This window comes from Notolepis coatsorum, assembly GCF_963971535.1.
Source record: "Notolepis coatsorum genome assembly, chromosome: 3".
Taxonomy (NCBI): Eukaryota; Metazoa; Chordata; class Actinopteri; order Aulopiformes; family Paralepididae; genus Notolepis; species Notolepis coatsorum.
The window spans coordinates 175,527,048-175,546,072 of NC_140167.1; the positions used below are offsets into that span (position 1 = coordinate 175,527,048).

The following is a 19,025-nucleotide window of genomic DNA, read 5'->3' on the forward strand; positions in this document are numbered from 1 at the left end:
GTAGATACTGTAGGAGTCAGAATGGTACTGTAGATACTGTAGGAGTCAGAATGGTACTGTAGATACTGTAGGAGTCAGAATGGTACTGTAGATACTGTAGGAGTCAGAATGGTACTGTAGATACTGTAGGAGTCAGAATGGTACTGTAGATACTGTAGGAGTCAGAATGGTACTGTAGATACTGTAGGAGTCAGAATGGTACTGTAGATACTGTAGGAGTCAGAATGGTACTGTAGATACTGTAGGAGTCAGAATGGTACTGTAGATACTGTAGGAGTCAGAATGGTACTGTAGATACTGTAGGAGTCAGAATGGTACTGTAGATACTGTAGGAGTCAGAATGGTACTGTAGATACTGTAGGAGTCAGAATGGTACTGTAGATACTGTAGGAGTCAGAATGGTACTGTAGGTACTGTAGGAGTCAGAATGGTACTGTAGGAGTCAGAATGGTACTGTAGATACTGTAGGAGTCAGAATGGTACTGTAGATACTGTAGGGAGTCAGAATGGTACTGTAGATACTGTAGGAGTCAGAATGGTACTGTAGATACTGTAGGAGTCAGAATGGTACTGTAGATACTGTAGGAGTCAGAATGGTACTGTAGATACTGTAGGAGTCAGAATGGTACTGTAGATACTGTAGGAGTCAGAATGGTACTGTAGATACTGTAGGAGTCAGAATGGTACTGTAGGAGTCAGAATGGTACTGTAGATACTGTAGGAGTCAGAATGGTACTGTAGATACTGTAGGAGTCAGAATGGTACTGTAGATACTGTAGGAGTCAGAAGGTACTGAGGATACTGTAGGAGTCAGAATGGTACTGTAGATACTGTAGGAGTCAGAATGGTACTGTAGATACTGTAGGAGTCAGAATGGTACTGTAGATACTGTAGGAGTCAGAATGGTACTGTAGATACTGTAGGAGTCAGAATGGTACTGTAGATACTGTAGGAGTCAGAATGGTACTGTAGGTACTGTAGGAGTCAGAATGGTACTGTAGATACTGTAGGAGTCAGAATGGTACTGTGATACTGTAGGAGTCAGAATGGTACTGTAGATACTGTAGGAGTCAGAATGGTACTGTAAGCTTTTGAGTCAGAATGGTACTGTAGGATACTGTAGAGTCAGAATGGTACTGTAGATACTGTAGGAGTCAGAATGGTACTGTAGATACTGTAGGAGTCAGGAATGGTACTGTAGATACTGTAGGAGTCAGAATGGTACTGTAGAATACTGTAGGAGTCAGAATGGTACTGTAGATACTGTAGGAGTCAGAATGGTACTGTAGATACTGTAGGAGTCAGAATGGTACTGTAGATACTGTAGGAGTCAGAATGGTACTGTAGATACTGTAGGAGTCAGAATGGTATGTCGATATGTAGGAGTCGACTGGTACTGTAGGAGTCAGAATGGTACTGTAGATACTGTAGGAGTCAGAATGGTACTGTAGATATGTAGGAGTCAGAATGGTACTGTAGATACTGTAGGAGTCAGAATGGTACTGTAGATACTGTAGGAGTCAGAGATGGTACTGTAGTACTGTAGGAGTCAGAATGGTACTGTAGATACTGTAGGAGTCAGAATGGTACTGTATACTGGTGGAGTCAGAATGGTACTGTAGATACTGTAGGAGTCAGAATGGTACTGTAGATACTGTAGGAGTCAGAATGGTACTGTAGATACTGTAGGAGTCAGAATGGTACTGTAGATACTGTAGGAGTCAGAATGGTACTGTAGATACTGTGGAGTCAGAATGGTACTGTAGATACTGTAGGAGTCAGAATGTACTTGGTACTGTAGGAGTCAGAATGGTACTGTAGGTACTGTAGGAGTCAGAATGGTACTGTAGATACTGTAGGAGTCAGAATGGTACTGTAGATACTGTAGGAGTCAGAATGGTACTGTAGGTACTGTAGGAGTCAGAATGGTGTAAGATACTGTAGGAGTCAGAATGGTACTGTAGATACTGTAGGAGTCAGAATGGTACTGTAGATACTGTAGGAGTCAGAATGGTACTGTAGATACTGTAGGAGTCAGAATGGTACTGTAGATACTGTAGGAGTCAGAATGGTACTGTAGATACTGTAGGAGTCAGAATGGTACTGTAGGAGTCAGAATGGTACTGTAGATACTGTAGGAGTCAGAATGGTACTGTAGGAGTCAGAATGGTACTGTAGATACTGTAGGAGTCAGAATGGTACTGTAGATACTGTAGGAGTCAGAATGGTACTGTAGGAGTCAGAATGGTACTGTAGATACTGTAGGAGTCAGAATGGTACTGTAGGAGTCAGAATGGTACTGTAGATACTGTAGGAGTCAGAATGGTACTGTAGGTACTGTAGGAGTCAGAATGGTACTGTAGATACTGTAGGAGTCAGAATGGTACTGTAGATACTGTAGGAGTCAGAATGGTACTGTAGATACTGTAGGAGTCAGAATGGTACTGTAGATACTGTAGGAGTCAGCATGGTACTGTAGATACTGTAGGAGTCAGAATGGTACTGTAGATACTGTAGGAGTCAGAATGGTACTGTAGATACTGTAGGAGTCAGAATGGTACTGTAGATACTGTAGGAGTCAGAATGGTACTGTAGGTACTGTAGGAGTCAGAATGGTACTGTAGATACTGTAGGAGTCAGAATGGTACTGTAGATACTGTAGGAGTCAGAATGGTACTGTAGATACTGTAGGAGTCAGAATGGTACTGTAGGAGTCAGAATGGTACTGTAGATACTGTAGGAGTCAGAATGGTACTGTAGATACTGTAGGAGTCAGAATGGTACTGTAGGAGTCAGAATGGTACTGTAGATACTGTAGGAGTCAGAATGGTACTGTAGATACTGTAGGAGTCAGAATGGTACTGTAGATACTGTAGGAGTCAGAATGGTACTGTAGGTACTGTAGGAGTCAGAATGGTACTGTAGATACTGTAGGAGTCAGAATGGTACTGTAGGAGTCAGAATGGTACTGTAGGAGTCAGAATGGTACTGTAGATACTGTAGGAGTCAGAATGGTACTGTAGATACTGTAGGAGTCAGAATGGTGCTGTAGGTACTGTAGGAGTCAGAATGGTACTGTAGATACTGTAGGAGTCAGAATGGTACTGTAGATACTGTAGGAGTCAGAATGGTACTGTAGGTACTGTAGGAGTCAGAATGGTACTGTAGATACTGTAGGAGTCAGAATGGTACTGTAGATACTGTAGGAGTCAGAATGGTACTGTAGATACTGTAGGAGTCAGAATGGTACTGTAGATACTGTAGGAGTCAGAATGGTACTGTAGATACTGTAGGAGTCAGAATGGTACTGTAGGAGTCAGAATGGTACTGTAGATACTGTAGGAGTCAGAATGGTACTGTAGATACTGTAGGAGTCAGAATGGTACTGTAGATACTGTAGGAGTCAGAATGGCTGTAGGTACGGTAGGAGTCAGAATGGTACTGTAGATACTGTAGGAGTCAGAGTGGTACTGTAGATACTGTGGGAGTCAGAATGGTACTGTAGATACTGTAGGAGTCAGAATGGTACTGTAGGAGTCAGAATGGTACTGTAGATACTGTAGGAGTCAGAATGGTACTGTAGATACTGTAGGAGTCAGAATGGTACTGTAGGAGTCAGAATGGTACTGTAGATACTGTAGGAGTCAGAATGGTACTGTAGATACTGTAGGAGTCAGAATGGTACTGTAGATACTGTAGGAGTCAGAATGGTACTGTAGATACTGTAGGAGTCAGAATGGTACTGTAGATACTGTAGGAGTCAGAATGGTACTGTAGATACTGTAGGAGTCAGAATGGTACTGTAGATACTGTAGGAGTCAGAAGGGTACTGTAGATACTGTAGGAGTCAGAATGGTACTGTAGATACTGTAGGAGTCAGAATGGTACTGTAGATACTGTAGGAGTCAGAATGGTACTGTAGATACTGTAGGAGTCAGAATGGTACTGTAGATACTGTAGGAGTCAGAATGGTACTGTAGATACTGTAGGAGTCAGAGTGGTACTGTAGATACTGTAGGAGTCAGAATGGTACTGTAGATACTGTAGGAGTCAGAATGGTACTGTAGATACTGTAGGAGTCAGAGTGGTACTGTAGATACTGTAGGAGTCAGAATGGTACTGTAGATACTGTAGGAGTCAGAATGGTACTGTAGATACTGTAGGAGTCAGAGTGCTACTGTAGATACTGTAGGAGTCAGAATGGTACTGTAGATACTGTAGGAGTCAGAATGGTACTGTAGATACTGTGGAAGGAATGGTACTGTAGATACTGTAGGAGTCAGAATGGTACTGTAGATACTGTAGGAGTCAGAATGGTACTGTAGATACTGTAGGAGTCAGAATGGTGCTGTAGATACTGTAGGAGTCAGAATGGTACTGTAGATACTGTAGGAGTCAGAATGGTACTGTAGGAGTCAGAATGGTACTGTAGATACTGTAGGAGTCAGAATGGTACTGTAGATACTGTAGGAGTCAGAATGGTACTGTAGATACTGTAGGAGTCAGAATGGTACTGTAGGTACTGTAGGAGTCAGAATGGTACTGTAGATACTGTAGGAGTCAGAATGGTACTGTAGATACTGTAGGAGTCAGAATGGTGCTGTAGATACTGTAGGAGTCAGAATGGTACTGTAGGTACTGTAGGAGTCAGAATGGTACTGTAGATACTGTAGGAGTCAGAATGGTACTGTAGATACTGTAGGAGTCAGAATGGTACTGTAGGTACTGTAGGAGTCAGAATGGTGCTGTAGATACTGTAGGAGTCAGAATGGTACTGTAGGAGTCAGAATGGTACTGTAGATACTGTAGGGAGTCAGAATGGTACTGTAGATATTGTAGGAGTCAGAATGGTACTGTAGATACTGTAGGAGTCAGAATGGTACTGTAGATACTGTAGGAGTCAGAATGGTACTGTAGATACTGTAGGAGTCAGAATGGTACTGTAGATACTGTAGGAGTCAGAATGGTACTGTAGATACTGTAGGAGTCAGAATGGTACTGTAGGTACTGTAGGAGTCAGAATGGTACTGTAGGAGTCAGAATGGTGCTGTAGGAGTCAGAATGGTACTGTAGATACTGTAGGAGTCAGAATGGTACTGTAGGAGTCAGAATGGTACTGTAGGTACTGTAGGAGTCAGAGTGGTACTGTAGATACTGTAGGAGTCAGAATGGTACTGTAGATACTGTAGGGAGTCAGAATGGTACTGTAGATACTGTAGGAGTCAGAATGGTACTGTAGATACTGTAGGAGTCAGAATGGTACTGTAGATACTGTAGGAGTCAGAATGGTACTGTAGATACTGTAGGAGTCAGAATGGTACTGTAGGAGTCAGAATGGTACTGTAGATACTGTAGGAGTCAGAATGGTACTGTAGATACTGTAGGAGTCAGAATGGTACTGTAGGTACTGTAGGAGTCAGAATGGTACTGTAGATACTGTAGGAGTCAGAATGGTACTGTAGGTACTGTAGGAGTCAGAATGGTACTGTAGATACTGTAGGAGTCAGAATGGTACTGTAGATACTGTAGGAGTCAGAATGGTACTGTAGGTACTGTAGGAGTCAGAATGGTACTGTAGGAGTCAGAATGGTACTGTAGATACTGTAGGAGTCAGAATGGTACTGTAGATACTGTAGGAGTCAGAATGGTACTGTAGATACTGTAGGAGTCAGAATGGTACTGTAGGTACTGTAGGAGTCAGAATGGTACTGTAGGTACTGTAGGAGTCAGAATGGTACTGTAGATACTGTAGGAGTCAGAATGGTACTGTAGGAGTCAGAATGGTACTGTAGGGAGTCAGAATGGTACTGTAGATACTGTAGGAGTCAGAATGGTACTGTAGATACTGTAGGAGTCAGAATGGTACTGTAGATACTGTAGGAGTCAGAATGGTACTGTAGGAGTCAGAATGGTACTGTAGATACTGTAGGAGTCAGAATGGTACTGTAGATACTGTAGGAGTCAGAATGGTACTGTAGGAGTCAGAATGGTACTGTAGATACTGTAGGAGTCAGAATGGTACTGTAGGTACTGTAGGAGTCAGAATGGTACTGTAGGTACTGTAGGAGTCAGAATGGTACTGTAGATACTGTAGGAGTCAGAATGGTACTGTAGATACTGTAGGGAGTCAGAATGGTACTGTAGGTACTGTAGGAGTCAGAATGGTACTGTAGATACTGTAGGAGTCAGAATGGTACTGTAGATATTGTAGGAGTCAGAATGGTACTGTAGGAGTCAGAATGGTACTGTAGATACTGTAGGAGTCAGAATGGTACTGTAGGAGTCAGAATGGTACTGTAGATACTGTAGGAGTCAGAATGGTACTGTAGATACTGTAGGAGTCAGAATGGTACTGTAGATACTGTAGGAGTCAGAATGGTACTGTAGGTACTGTAGGAGTCAGAATGGTACTGTAGGTACTGTAGGAGTCAGAATGGTACTGTAGGTACTGTAGGAGTCAGAATGGTACTGTAGATACTGTAGGAGTCAGAATGGTACTGTAGATACTGTAGGAGTCAGAATGGTACTGTAGGTACTGTAGGGAGTCAGAATGGTACTGTAGGTACTGTAGGGAGTCAGAATGGTACTGTAGGTACTGTAGGAGTCAGAATGGTGCTGTAGATACTGTAGGAGTCAGAATGGTACTGTAGATACTGTAGGAGTCAGAATGGTACTGTAGATACTGTAGGAGTCAGAATGGTACTGTAGGTACTGTAGGAGTCAGAATGGTACTGTAGATACTGTAGGAGTCAGAATGGTACTGTAGATACTGTAGGAGTCAGAATGGTACTGTAGATACTGTAGGAGTCAGAATGGTACTGTAGATACTGTAGGAGTCAGAATGGTACTGTAGATACTGTAGGAGTCAGAATGGTGCTGTAGATACTGTAGGGAGTCAGAATGGTACTGTAGGAGTCAGAATGGTACTGTAGGAGTCAGAATAGTACTGTAGGAGTCAGAATGGTACTGTAGATACTGTAGGAGTCAGAATGGTACTGTAGATACTGTAGGAGTCAGAATGGTACTGTAGGTACTGTAGGAGTCAGAATGGTACTGTAGATACTGTAGGAGTCAGAATGGTACTGTAGATACTGTAGGGAGTCAGAATGGTACTGTAGATACTGTAGGAGTCAGAATGGTACTGTAGATACTGTAGGAGTCAGAATGGTACTGTAGATACTGTAGGAGTCAGAATGGTACTGTAGATACTGTAGGAGTCAGAATGGTACTGTAGGAGTCAGAATGGTACTGTAGATACTGTAGGAGTCAGAATGGTACTGTAGGTACTGTAGGAGTCAGAATGGTACTGTAGATACTGTAGGAGTCAGAATGGTACTGTAGATACTGTAGGGAGTCAGAATGGTACTGTAGATACTGTAGGAGTCAGAATGGTACTGTAGATACTGTAGGGAGTCAGAATGGTACTGTAGATACTGTAGGAGTCAGAATGGTACTGTAGATACTGTAGGAGTCAGAATGGTACTGTAGGGAGTCAGAATGGTACTGTAGATACTGTAGGAGTCAGAATGGTACTGTAGATACTGTAGGAGTCAGAATGGTACTGTAGGAGTCAGGAGTCAGAATGGTACTGTAGGAGTCAGAATGGTACTGTAGATACTGTAGGAGTCAGAATGGTACTGTAGATACTGTAGGAGTCAGAATGGTACTGTAGATACTGTAGGAGTCAGAATGGTACTGTAGATACTGTAGGAGTCAGAATGGTACTGTAGATACTGTAGGAGTCAGAATGGTACTGTAGATACTGTAGGAGTCAGAATGGTACTGTAGATACTGTAGGAGTCAGAATGGTACTGTAGATACTGTAGGGAGTCAGAATGGTACTGTAGATACTGTGGGAGTCAGAATGGTACTGTAGATACTGTAGGAGTCAGAGTGGTACTGTAGATACTGTAGGAGTCAGAATGGTACTGTAGATACTGTAGGAGTCAGAATGGTACTGTAGGAGTCAGAATGGTACTGTAGGTACTGTAGGAGTCAGAATAGTACTGTAGATACTGTAGGAGTCAGAATGGTGCTGTAGGAGTCAGAATGGTACTGTAGGTACTGTAGGAGTCAGAATGGTACTGTAGATACTGTAGGAGTCAGAATGGTACTGTAGGAGTCAGAATGGTACTGTAGGTACTGTAGGAGTCAGAATGGTACTGTAGATACTGTAGGAGTCAGAATGGTACTGTAGGAGTCAGAATGGTACTGTAGGTACTGTAGGAGTCAGAATGGTACTGTAGATACTGTAGGAGTCAGAATGGTACTGTAGATACTGTAGGAGTCAGAATGGTACTGTAGATACTGTAGGAGTCAGAATGGTACTGTAGATACTGTAGGAGTCAGAATGGTACTGTAGGTACTGTAGGAGTCAGAATGGTACTGTAGGTACTGTAGGAGTCAGAATGGTACTGTAGGAGTCAGAATGGTACTGTAGATACTGTAGGAGTCAGAATGGTACTGTAGGTACTGTAGGAGTCAGAATGGTACTGTAGATACTGTAGGAGTCAGAATGGTACTGTAGATACTGTAGGAGTCAGAATGGTACTGTAGATACTGTAGGAGTCAGAATGGTACTGTAGATACTGTAGGAGTCAGAATGGTACTGTAGATATTGTAGGAGTCAGAATGGTACTGTAGATACTGTAGGAGTCAGAATGGTACTGTAGGAGTCAGAATGGTACTGTAGATATTGTAGGAGTCAGAATGGTACTGTAGGAGTCGGAATGGTACTGTAGATAGTAGATACTGTAGGAGTCAGAATGGTACTGTAGGAGTCAGAATGGTACTGTAGATACTGTAGGAGTCAGAATGGTACTGTAGGAGTCAGAATGGTACTGTAGATACTGTAGGAGTCAGAATGGTACTGTAGTTACTGACATGAAACCATACTTACTGCTATATGGCTGTTTATCTGTATGTCCACGTGTCATTGTGTGACTTTGTTTGTTGTCAGAACGAATACTGTTGTTGAGGAAGACATGTGATGATAATCAGACATAAAACCTAGCAACGTGTTCCGTGTCTCGAGGACGGAGAAGAGCTAGTGAACTCCAGACAGTACGTCATTAACTAACTATTCTCAACTGTAGTGAAGCCCGACTTGAGTCTGCTGTTCAGGTCTGACGTTATCTGGTGGAGCCTCTGAGACCGGGCTCTGGAGACACAGAATACATGAGTATGTTTCATGTCTGACTATCACATGTCCTTCTCACAACAGAACGATAGGAGCAAGGTTGAAAATGAAGGCCCCAATGAATAGGAGTATTTGATTAATAATATCCTTAACATGCAACGACCCAGAACAGATGAAAGTCACGGCACTTTGCTAGCGTCTAGCGGCCCAGGGCTGCATTTATTGCCAAACATAGAAATGACCAAATCGAGTTACATGACGATATGTCAGGCGAGCGACCACCGTGGACTCCCGGCACTCCAGAACTGCCAGTCATCCACCGATTGCGAAAAGGATTGGTCAGCGTTGTAGCCAATGAGTGTAGCTTTCCAATGATACCCCACGTGGGGGGGTGCGAATAAGGGATCTAGGTCAAAGTTGACTAGAGAGCTTTTCTTTTGGCACACAGTTTACCCGGATCACTCTCAAAGAGCCATTTTAATAAAGAAATCTTTTGCAACTGCTACAGAAAAATGTGAGTACACAAGTTCAAGTTCAACTCAAGTTCAGACCTATGTTACTCTATTTCATTAGCACTAAAAGTTATTTTCCTTTTTTGCATTAGTAACTTCAGAATGTTATCTTTCAAAAGAGACCAAGGTTATGCATGTGCTATAAGCATAAAGTATAAAGATAAGCTTTGCAAAAAAAGTATGCAGTCCTCAAGTTCAAGTAAAAAAAATTGCCACTTTTCTGGGTGCCTGTTAAAAGGTTAATAACAAGTATGTGCAGAACCGGGACTCAGTGTCACAGATCTGAAGCATTCTCGCATAGATTAAACGGGTCTTACGAAGGGCCATGCCTGTGAGCCATAGTGAGTGAGTAACTGCCTGACTGACTGACATTACTGGTCTATGAGGAGCTGAAACATTATGCATGTTTTATTTCAACACTGTCTAATCAGAAAACGTAAATAAAGTACTAATCGACCACAGGAAAAAAGGTACATAATGTACGTTATGTTATAGCCATAAGTAATATATTATTATTATTAATATATCGGCAAAAGTCCAAAACAAAACGCTGCGACCGAACCAACCATGAGTGTGGTCGCGGGCGAGTGCTCTCACCACTAGACTAAACCATCCACCCACCCTGATACAAACACAGCAATACTATGATGATGGGTGGTTTTAACGGTTATGGTTAAGAAGATAGAAAGCTATGGTTAGTTTAAGGTAACGGTGTGGTTAAGGTTAGGGTTAGGTCTTGAGGTAAAGGCACCTCCCATGTGAGCAGCCTGGGTTTGTTCCCCAGCAGCTGGGACTCATCCCTCCCTCCGTCTCCTGCAGGAAGCGGTGCGCGTGTTGATCCGACACTCGGCTGATGTGAACGTACGGGACAAGAACTGGCAGACCCCGCTGCACGTGGCCGCGGCCAACAACGCCCTGCCCTGCGCCGAGGTCATCATCCCGCTGCTGAGCAGCGTCAACGTGTCGGACCGCGGCGGCCGCACCGCCCTGCACCACGCCGCCCTCAACGGCCACACTGAGGTAAATCAAATCAAATCAAATTTATTTGTAAAGCCCGAAATCACAAGGTAATGCCCCCATGGGCTGTACGAGTCTTCTTTAAACAAGTCAAGAAGAAACATCACAATAAATCAAGAACAAAATCCATAAAATTCGAATATGCGACACTCCCAGACATTCCCCAATGAGGGTAAGGAAAAACTCACAAAAAACGTAGCAATAGGAAAAAAGCACCACAGGCGATGTGGGGGAGAGAAACCTTAGAAGGGCTGTTTATTGTTTAAAAGGATCCCCATTATCTGCCCCCTAAGTGGCGAGCTAGTCTTCCTGGGGTCCACATAGAAAAACAACACAAAGAATAAAGAATAAAACAGGCGAATAGTTGGTATGTATATACGTGTAATAAAACACAAATATTTACATGTAATAGCAACTGGGGGTACATAAGAACATTTTTGAAAGATTTAAATAGAATAGAGCTAAGAACAACAACAACAACAACAACAACAACAAAAGAAAAAACATAGGGAAACGAGTGCTGGTATGAAAATAAGATAAAGGCTAAATGTCAAGGCTCAAGGGACCGCTAGCGTGACTTAAGCCCCACGTTTCCACCCGAACTACCCGGAACCTTTAGTCCAGGGGAACTAAAAGGTTCCTTCAGCCCATTGTTGTCTCCGTTTCCACCGCGGTCTGAAGATCCACAAACACAAAGATTAGGCAAATGAGTCTAATCAAATTAGCTAAATGGTCTCTAGACATTCCAGTGTCTCGCTAGAACACGGAAGGACAATTTCCTCTGATCAGATCTTCGTGATCACGGTTAAATGATGAGACCAATGTCCCCTGTGTATACTCTTTTTCCATATGTTGGTCCGTGCATTGATTACAGGAACGTGCAACAGACAGCACTGGTACAGTAACTCCCACGAGTCCAGATGACTCGTAGAATCTCCAAATACGCTTTGTAGATTGCGTGGAGTGCAGATCACACTCTGTGGCCGAGTTGGCCTCCAAACTCGTCATCATTGCCATGCAGCTGTTGTTGACTTATTAGCTTTTTTCATCTCGAATAGGCTTGCGTTTGATTTGAAATCCGCTATGAAATGAGAGTAATGCCAGGTGTTTTTCTTAACATAATTTTATCCGACCACATCTTTTGAAAATACTTCATCTATAATCATAACCCTGCTTACAGTAGCTTACACAATGTTGTTACAACTAAAATATTTGCTGGAAAGATAATCGCTTTTGTGCATAGATCACTTGGATTTATCAGCTTATAATTGATTGATTGAAAACTTTATTAACAGATTGCAGAATGGCTACAATACAGTACGGCTCAATACAAAACAAACTGCTAAGAGGATGCAGACCAGAAAAAGACTTTCGTCTTGTTTACATCGGGGTCCCCCATTTTCAATTCATCATGACATTTATGACATACACGACAAACGGATATACAGAACTGTGTAGTAAAAAGAGATCATAAAAAATATATACATCCGAAGGGGAAGAAACTGTACATTGGGGAGGGGGAATAGACGTGCACATTTCCTGATAAGCAGACAGCATTGGCGAAATGGACGTTGAATGTCTTGTTAAACATTTAACCTACAAACTTAGGACTGTTCTAACAGCTCAATATTGATGTAACTAAAAGATTAGCTGAGGGTGAAAGTGCTACCCCCAGAGCAGGGGCTTTTATGGGGGTAGAATCTTGGGGAATTCCTAGTTCCTGGGAAAAGTTCCTGCATCTATAGGTCCCGTCATGAATCAATCAGCCTTGTAAACACATCACTGCCGTCAGGTGAAAACCACGTATCTCCAGTGCTGGTAATTTTCTTGGTTAAAAGGTATCAGAAAGCGTACATGGTTGTGAGTGTGGGTGTCAACCTAAATTTTTTTTTTTAGTTTAATTATTATTCCTGGAAAGTTGATCCTTGAGGTTTTCGCCCAAGCATACTGGAAAATGAGACCAACGTGTAGGTTGGATCTAAAATGAATGTTGACGCACACAGTAGATCCAAACTAGTCTAAACTGAAAGACCAGCCATTTCTGTATGACAGGTCAATCTGATGAGATGTATTTAGAATGCTTATATAAAGACAAAGGATGGCCCCCTCCACTAGGGCTGGGCGATATGGAAAAAAATCATATCGCGATAACGATATGATAATTTTATTTTATTTCTCGATATCGATAATTCTCGAATTGTTATAAGTATATAAAAAAACAAAAAAACAAACAAATTTTTTTTTTTTTTTTTTTTTAACAACAGATGTATGTTTATTTTGCAGCAATTCTTTGTCATTGCCGCCATCTTTAGTGTTACATCCCCTCACACTCCAGTTCTCAGGCTGCAGCTGGTTTAAAAGCTAAAGTAAACCGGCTTCTCTGCTGGCTGTGGCTCCAGAGGAGTTGAACAGTTCTGCAAAAAATTTTTTTTTTTTTTTTTTTTTTTTTTTTTTTTAACAACAGATGTATGTTTATTTTGCAGCAATTCTTTGTCATTGCCGCCATCTTTAGTGTTACATCCCCTCACACTCCAGTTCTCAGGCTGCAGCTGGTTTAAAAGCTAAAGTAAACCGGCTTCTCTGCTGGCTGTGGCTCCAGAGGAGTTGAACAGTTCTGGCTCTGCTAGTTTATTTTCGATCTTTTGGCGCTTTTTTGGTGGACAAACCACCGCACATGTGCACTGTGACTCGTGACTGGAGTCTAGTTCTGCTAGCACACATAGCCTACTGTGTACAGACGGTTTCAAACTGTATTTTAAATTAGAAAGCAAACAAAATAAATAAATGGACAAGAGAAAAATAAATCTGAATTTGGTCAGTATTGTCATTTGGACAAGCAAAGCCATTACTTTAAGTTGCAGGCAAGAAAGACAAGTCTGTCCACTGTCTCTGGTTTTAAAACTGCCCTGTTGCAGGTAAAAAAAAAATTAATAATAAAAAACGATTTTTTGATTTTTTTTTTTAATTTCGCTATTCGATATCGATTATTAAAATATATCGCGATATTTATCGTTATCGTTATATCGCCCAGCCCTACCCTCCACACACACACAGCCCAACAGAGACAGAGAAACACACACACACATGCACACACACACACCAATCACATGTACATGTGCCCACACCCATGTGCATATGTATGTGGGCGCATATACGTCATAGACACATACACACACCTGACTCACCCACCAGTTGCTAACTGAAGCTGATTGCCATCCTTTCTCTCTCTCTTTCTCTTTCTCTCGCTCTCTCTCTCCCCCTCTTTTTCTCTCTCTCTCTTTCTCTCTCCCCCTCTTTCTCTCGCTCTCTCTCTACCCCTCTTTCTCTCTTTCCCCCTCTTTTCTCTCTTTCTCTCTCTCCCCCCTCTCTTTTCTCTCTGTCTCTGTCTCTGTCTCTGTCTCTCTCTCTCTCTCTCTCTCTCTCTCTCTCTCTCTCTCTCTCTCTCTCTCTCTCTCTCTCTCTCTCCCCCCCCCCTCTCGCTCTTGTTTCAGATGGTGAACCTCCTGCTAGCAAAGGGAGCCAACATCAATGCCTATGACAAGAAGGAAGGCAGAGCGCTGCACTGGGCAGCTTTCATGGGTGAGAGAGACAGATTCTTAAAGGGAGATGCCACCCATTTGAAGAATTCACACATGTTCTGTCCCAGGACAGTTCAGTCAGTATTTGAGAACACGCACCACTCTCTCATAAAGCTAGGAACCAGCGAGAGAGAACCCTCCAATCAGTAATGTAGCTAGGATGTAAAATCTGCTCCATAGACGATAAATGAGACAACTTTATGAGGCCGTAAAATGTTTGTGTGAGCTCTTGTTATCACCCACATTTAATTCAGGTTCAGGCCTTCTAGCAATGCTGGAATATAAACCTCATTTGGGTGTAAGAGCTCACACAAACATTGTATGGCCTCATAAGCTCAAGGTTACGGTCACCTTTTTTATATAGCACATTTAAAACCAACCGAAGTTGCAAACAGACAAATTCTAAATACAATATAAAATGCACAAGTCAATACAATACAATAAATACACTAGATTGTCACAACAGGACCAGGGATGTGTGGCTTAACAAGCCTCAAAAAGCCAATGAAAACAAGTGCGTTTTAAGCAGCAACTTAAAAAATCTCTAGGGTCTGGAACAGACTGAATTTGTAGAGGAAAAAGCTTGGTCGCCTTTAGTCTTTAGACCTCGGGACATCTAGAAGTACCTCAATCGATAACCTCAGTGCTCTAACATGGAGAAGTTCAGCTAAGTACTGAGGGGCCAGACCATTCAAACAAACAACACATTTTTTAAATCAACCCTGAAGCGAACAGGAAGCCAGCGCAGGGAAACCAGCACCGGTGTGATGTGGTCACGCTTCTTTGTGCCACTTAAGCGTCTTATTCATTGTCTATGGAGCAGCGCCGGATTTGACATCCCAGTGACATCACCGATTTGCAGGGTTCTGTCCCTGACTTGTACCTTTCAGATGGATTGTATCTTATTACACATCATGTCATTATTAATGGAAGTACATGTCCCGAATGGTGGTTTAAAAATAAATCTGTGGAGGCGGCTAAGTGGCGCAGTGGGCAAGGCGCTCGCCACTAATGCAGGAGATGCTGGGTTTGAGCCCAGCTCTCGGCATTGCTACCAGCTTGGCTGGTCGTTCATACTAACGCAATTGGCAGTGTTAGGGGTGGGAAGCTGGTGGGTGGGGATCGGACGTTGTGGACAGCGACTCCTACAGGTCGGTTGGTGCGCCTGCGCAGCAGAATCAGGAAGCAACGGGGGCAGCGTGAGCCTCCCACGCAGACCCTCGCCGCTGAGAGATCGCGCTGTACAGGTGAAAAGATCCGACGGCTGCCTCCTCGTGTACCGGAGGGGACACGTGATGCAAGGCTTTGTCCACATTGCAGCCGGCCTGTGGGAGGCATGGCCTAACAGCGTTCGAGACAGGGGAGGGTAGAATTGGACAATACGAAATTGGGATGGGAGAAAAATTGAAAATGGGAGAAACGGTAGATAAAAAATTTAATATCTGTGGTTCTGACACATCTGATGGTTGAAGATTTTTCTCTGACTCATACTCTCATATGATGGCTCAGGAAGGTATGGCGGTCGTCTGTTGTCCTTAACCCCTAACTGCTCCCGATGAGCAGGTCGGCACCTTGCATGGTGGCCTCCGTCGTCGGTGTGTGAGTGAATGTGAGGCATACGTTGCAAAGCACTTTGGATAAAAAGTCCATGCATTTACCATTTACCATCCTCTAGCCATGCGGGCTATATCACCGTGATGCGTGTGCTCTGGTGTGCGCCCTACAGGTCACCTGGATGTAGTGTGCCTGCTGGTGAACCAGGGGGCGGAGATCAGCTGCAAGGACAAGCGAGGCTACACCCCCCTCCACACAGCAGCCTCCAAGGGCCAGATCACTGTGGTCAAACACCTGCTCAACCTGTCTGTGGAGGTAGGGAGATGCTTGTGCACACACACACACACACACACACACACACACACACACACACACACACACATGCACGTACGAACGCACACACTAGGGTTGTGTACCGTTGGGTACCAGTACCTGGTATTCGTTACTGGTACACAACGGTAAATTTGTTGGTACTTTACTCTCTCAGTAATAACAAAAATGTAATTCCAGTCAAAAAATAAGTCTAAACTTCTTGATTTGAACATTATTTATTTAGAGCATTTTGTTATATATTGTTGTAACACACCACACACGGTTTTCACTGAAGACACGGAAGAAGTCAGAATATTACACATTAATGTAAACATGTCAATTGCTTTGGGAGATAAGGGGAATTGGGTATGTAGCCCCTTTGTTTTTTTTTTTGTTTTTTTTAAACATGCTCTCAAGGTACCAACATTTGGTACCGATTGATCTAGCATGAACTGTAGTACGTACCGATGTACACTCTCACACTTCTCACTCTTTCACACTTCTCACTCTTTCACACTTCTCACTATCACACTTATTCCTCTCTCACTCTTCCACACTTCCATCTCTCACTCTTTCACACTTCCTCTTTCACACGTCATCTCTCACTATTTCACACGTCTTCTCTTTCTCACTCTCACAATGTTCACTATATCACACTTTCTCTCTCACTCTTTCACACTTCTCACTCTCTCACACTTCTCACTCTTTCACACGTCTCACTCTTTCACACTTCTCACTCTTTCACACTTCTCACACTTCTCACTCTTTCACACTTCTCACTCTTTCACACTTCTCACTCTTTCACACTTCTCACTGTCACACTTCCCTCTCTCTCACTCTTTCACACTTCTTCCACTCTCACTCTTTCACACTTCCTCTCTCCCTTTTTCACACTTCCGCTCTCTTTCACACTTCCTCTCACTCTTTCACCATTATATCACTATTCTCCATATTTCACTCTTTCACACTTCCTCTCTCTCACTATTTCACACGTCCTCTTGCTCACTATTTCACACTTCCTTTCGCTCACTCTCACACTTCTCACTCGTTCACACTTTTCACGCTTCATCTCGCTCACTCTTTCACACTTCTCACTCTTTCACACTTCTCACTCTTTCACACTTCCTCTCGCTCACTCACTTCTCACTCTTTCACACTTCTCACTCCTTCACTTTCCCTCTCCCATGTTACAGATCGATGACTCCAATGCCTTTGGCAACACGGCGCTCCACGTGGCGTGTTTCAACGGGCAGGACGCTGTGGTCAGCGAGCTCATAGACTACGGCGCCAACGTCAGTCAGCCCAACAATAAGGGCTTCACGCCGCTTCACTTTGCTGCTGCCTCCATACACGGAGCCGTCTGTCTGGAGTTCCTGGTCAACAACGGAGCTGAAGTCAACGTACAGGTACAATGTGTGTGTGTGTGTGTGTGTGTGTGTATGTAATGGTTCCAATTTGTATGGTGGGACAGATGGAATGGTCGCTGCTGTTCACAATCAACAAGTCAATTCGCTCTCGATGGATAGTATTAAAACATGTCTTCTTCCGTGTTTGGAGTCATTCAGTCCTCCTGGTCTACCCCACAATGCAATGCAGCACAGTTTCCTGTTCAGTTAGCTGCTAACAAATAAACTAGACTGTGAGGAAATGCAACACTTTGCTACTACTAGTAGCATTAGCTAACATTGCGCCCAATGCTCGGTAGCACTTGGATCTTTGATAACGTTAGCTAGCATTAGTTGTAAGTAACGGTCGGTAGATAATTCTCTCTTTAGTGTTGTGCCGGCATCAGACTACACAATATTTTTGTCTTTCACAACTGTCACCATGTCATATTTAGGTTTTCATAGCATCATAAAAACTTGCTGTGTCTTGGCTGGGTGACACACTATGTCCTCGACAGATTGCCGCATGCCACCTTGTCTTGATACTTAACATGTCACAGGAATTATCACATTAGAAGAAAAAAGGGTGTCATCATGGGGCGTCACATTGCTGTTCTTTGATTACACCACACTACAAGGGGCAAAGATGCCTGTTTGTCATTCCCAGTGTCAGGCACGGCACTCGAAATGTGTCTGCTACAACAATTCCTGTAGTCTGATCCCAGCATTCCTTTATCTAAATAAACAACAGTTCCTGTAGTCTGATCCCAGAATTCCTTTATCTAAATAAACAACAGTTCCTGTAGTCTGATCCCAGAATTCCTTTATCTAAATAAACAACAGTTCCTGTAGTCTGATCCCAGAATTCCTTTATCTAAATAAACAACAGTTCCTGTAGTCTGATCCCAGAATTCCTTTATGTAAATGAAAAATGATTCCTGTAGTCTTGTGTTTCATCAGAGCATAACAGGCTCTCAGAGATACATCCAGCGGTTCCTTTTAAAGTATCAGAGGCCATAATGACCCTTCTATTTCACAAAAACACCTTGGAGAGTTGCAGCCACTTGAGACTGTCACATGAAAGGGGGACGTCTGGGGAAACCACTCCAGCTGGCGTTTAGAGGGCCAGTGAACACTCAAATTATAAAGTAAGAAAGACTCGTAGAATTTCTTGACACCCCTGACCACGATACCTCCTTACTTCATTTTGTACTTTAGTTTGTATTTTGTATAGTGTTTGGACTTTATTCTTTAACTTTTTTTACTGTATGAAGTAGGGCTGGGCGATTCTTGCTCAAATGTGAATCACGATTTTTCTCTCTTAAGAATTGAGATCACGATTCTCTCACACGATTCTTATTTTTTCAATAAAATCATTTATTGCACACTTTCTTAAACAGACAACATAACATATCAAAGTGCTTGACTTAAACTTAAACATAACATATATGAAAGTGCTTGACTTAAACTTAAAAGTCTCTTGTAACATACAAAATAACTCAAGTCAGAATTGTCATCATTTAAAAAA

At 42.7% G+C, this 19,025-nt stretch overlaps 1 protein-coding gene across 1 annotated transcript in view; it reads left to right on the forward strand.

Moving 5' to 3' along the window:
• Window positions 1-9,976: 9,976 nt before the first annotated feature.
• Window positions 9,977-19,025, forward strand: part of ankrd44 (ankyrin repeat domain 44) — a gene marked incomplete at its 5' end in the record, with an annotated part of 63,625 nt that continues 54,576 nt past the window's right edge. The window contains 5 exons of the mRNA XM_084311444.1: window positions 9,977-9,982; window positions 10,471-10,671; window positions 14,160-14,247; window positions 15,973-16,115; window positions 17,306-17,518. Coding sequence (XP_084167570.1) covers window positions 9,977-9,982; window positions 10,471-10,671; window positions 14,160-14,247; window positions 15,973-16,115; window positions 17,306-17,518 — 651 coding nt within the window. The remainder of the gene's footprint in view (window positions 9,983-10,470; window positions 10,672-14,159; window positions 14,248-15,972; window positions 16,116-17,305; window positions 17,519-19,025) is intronic.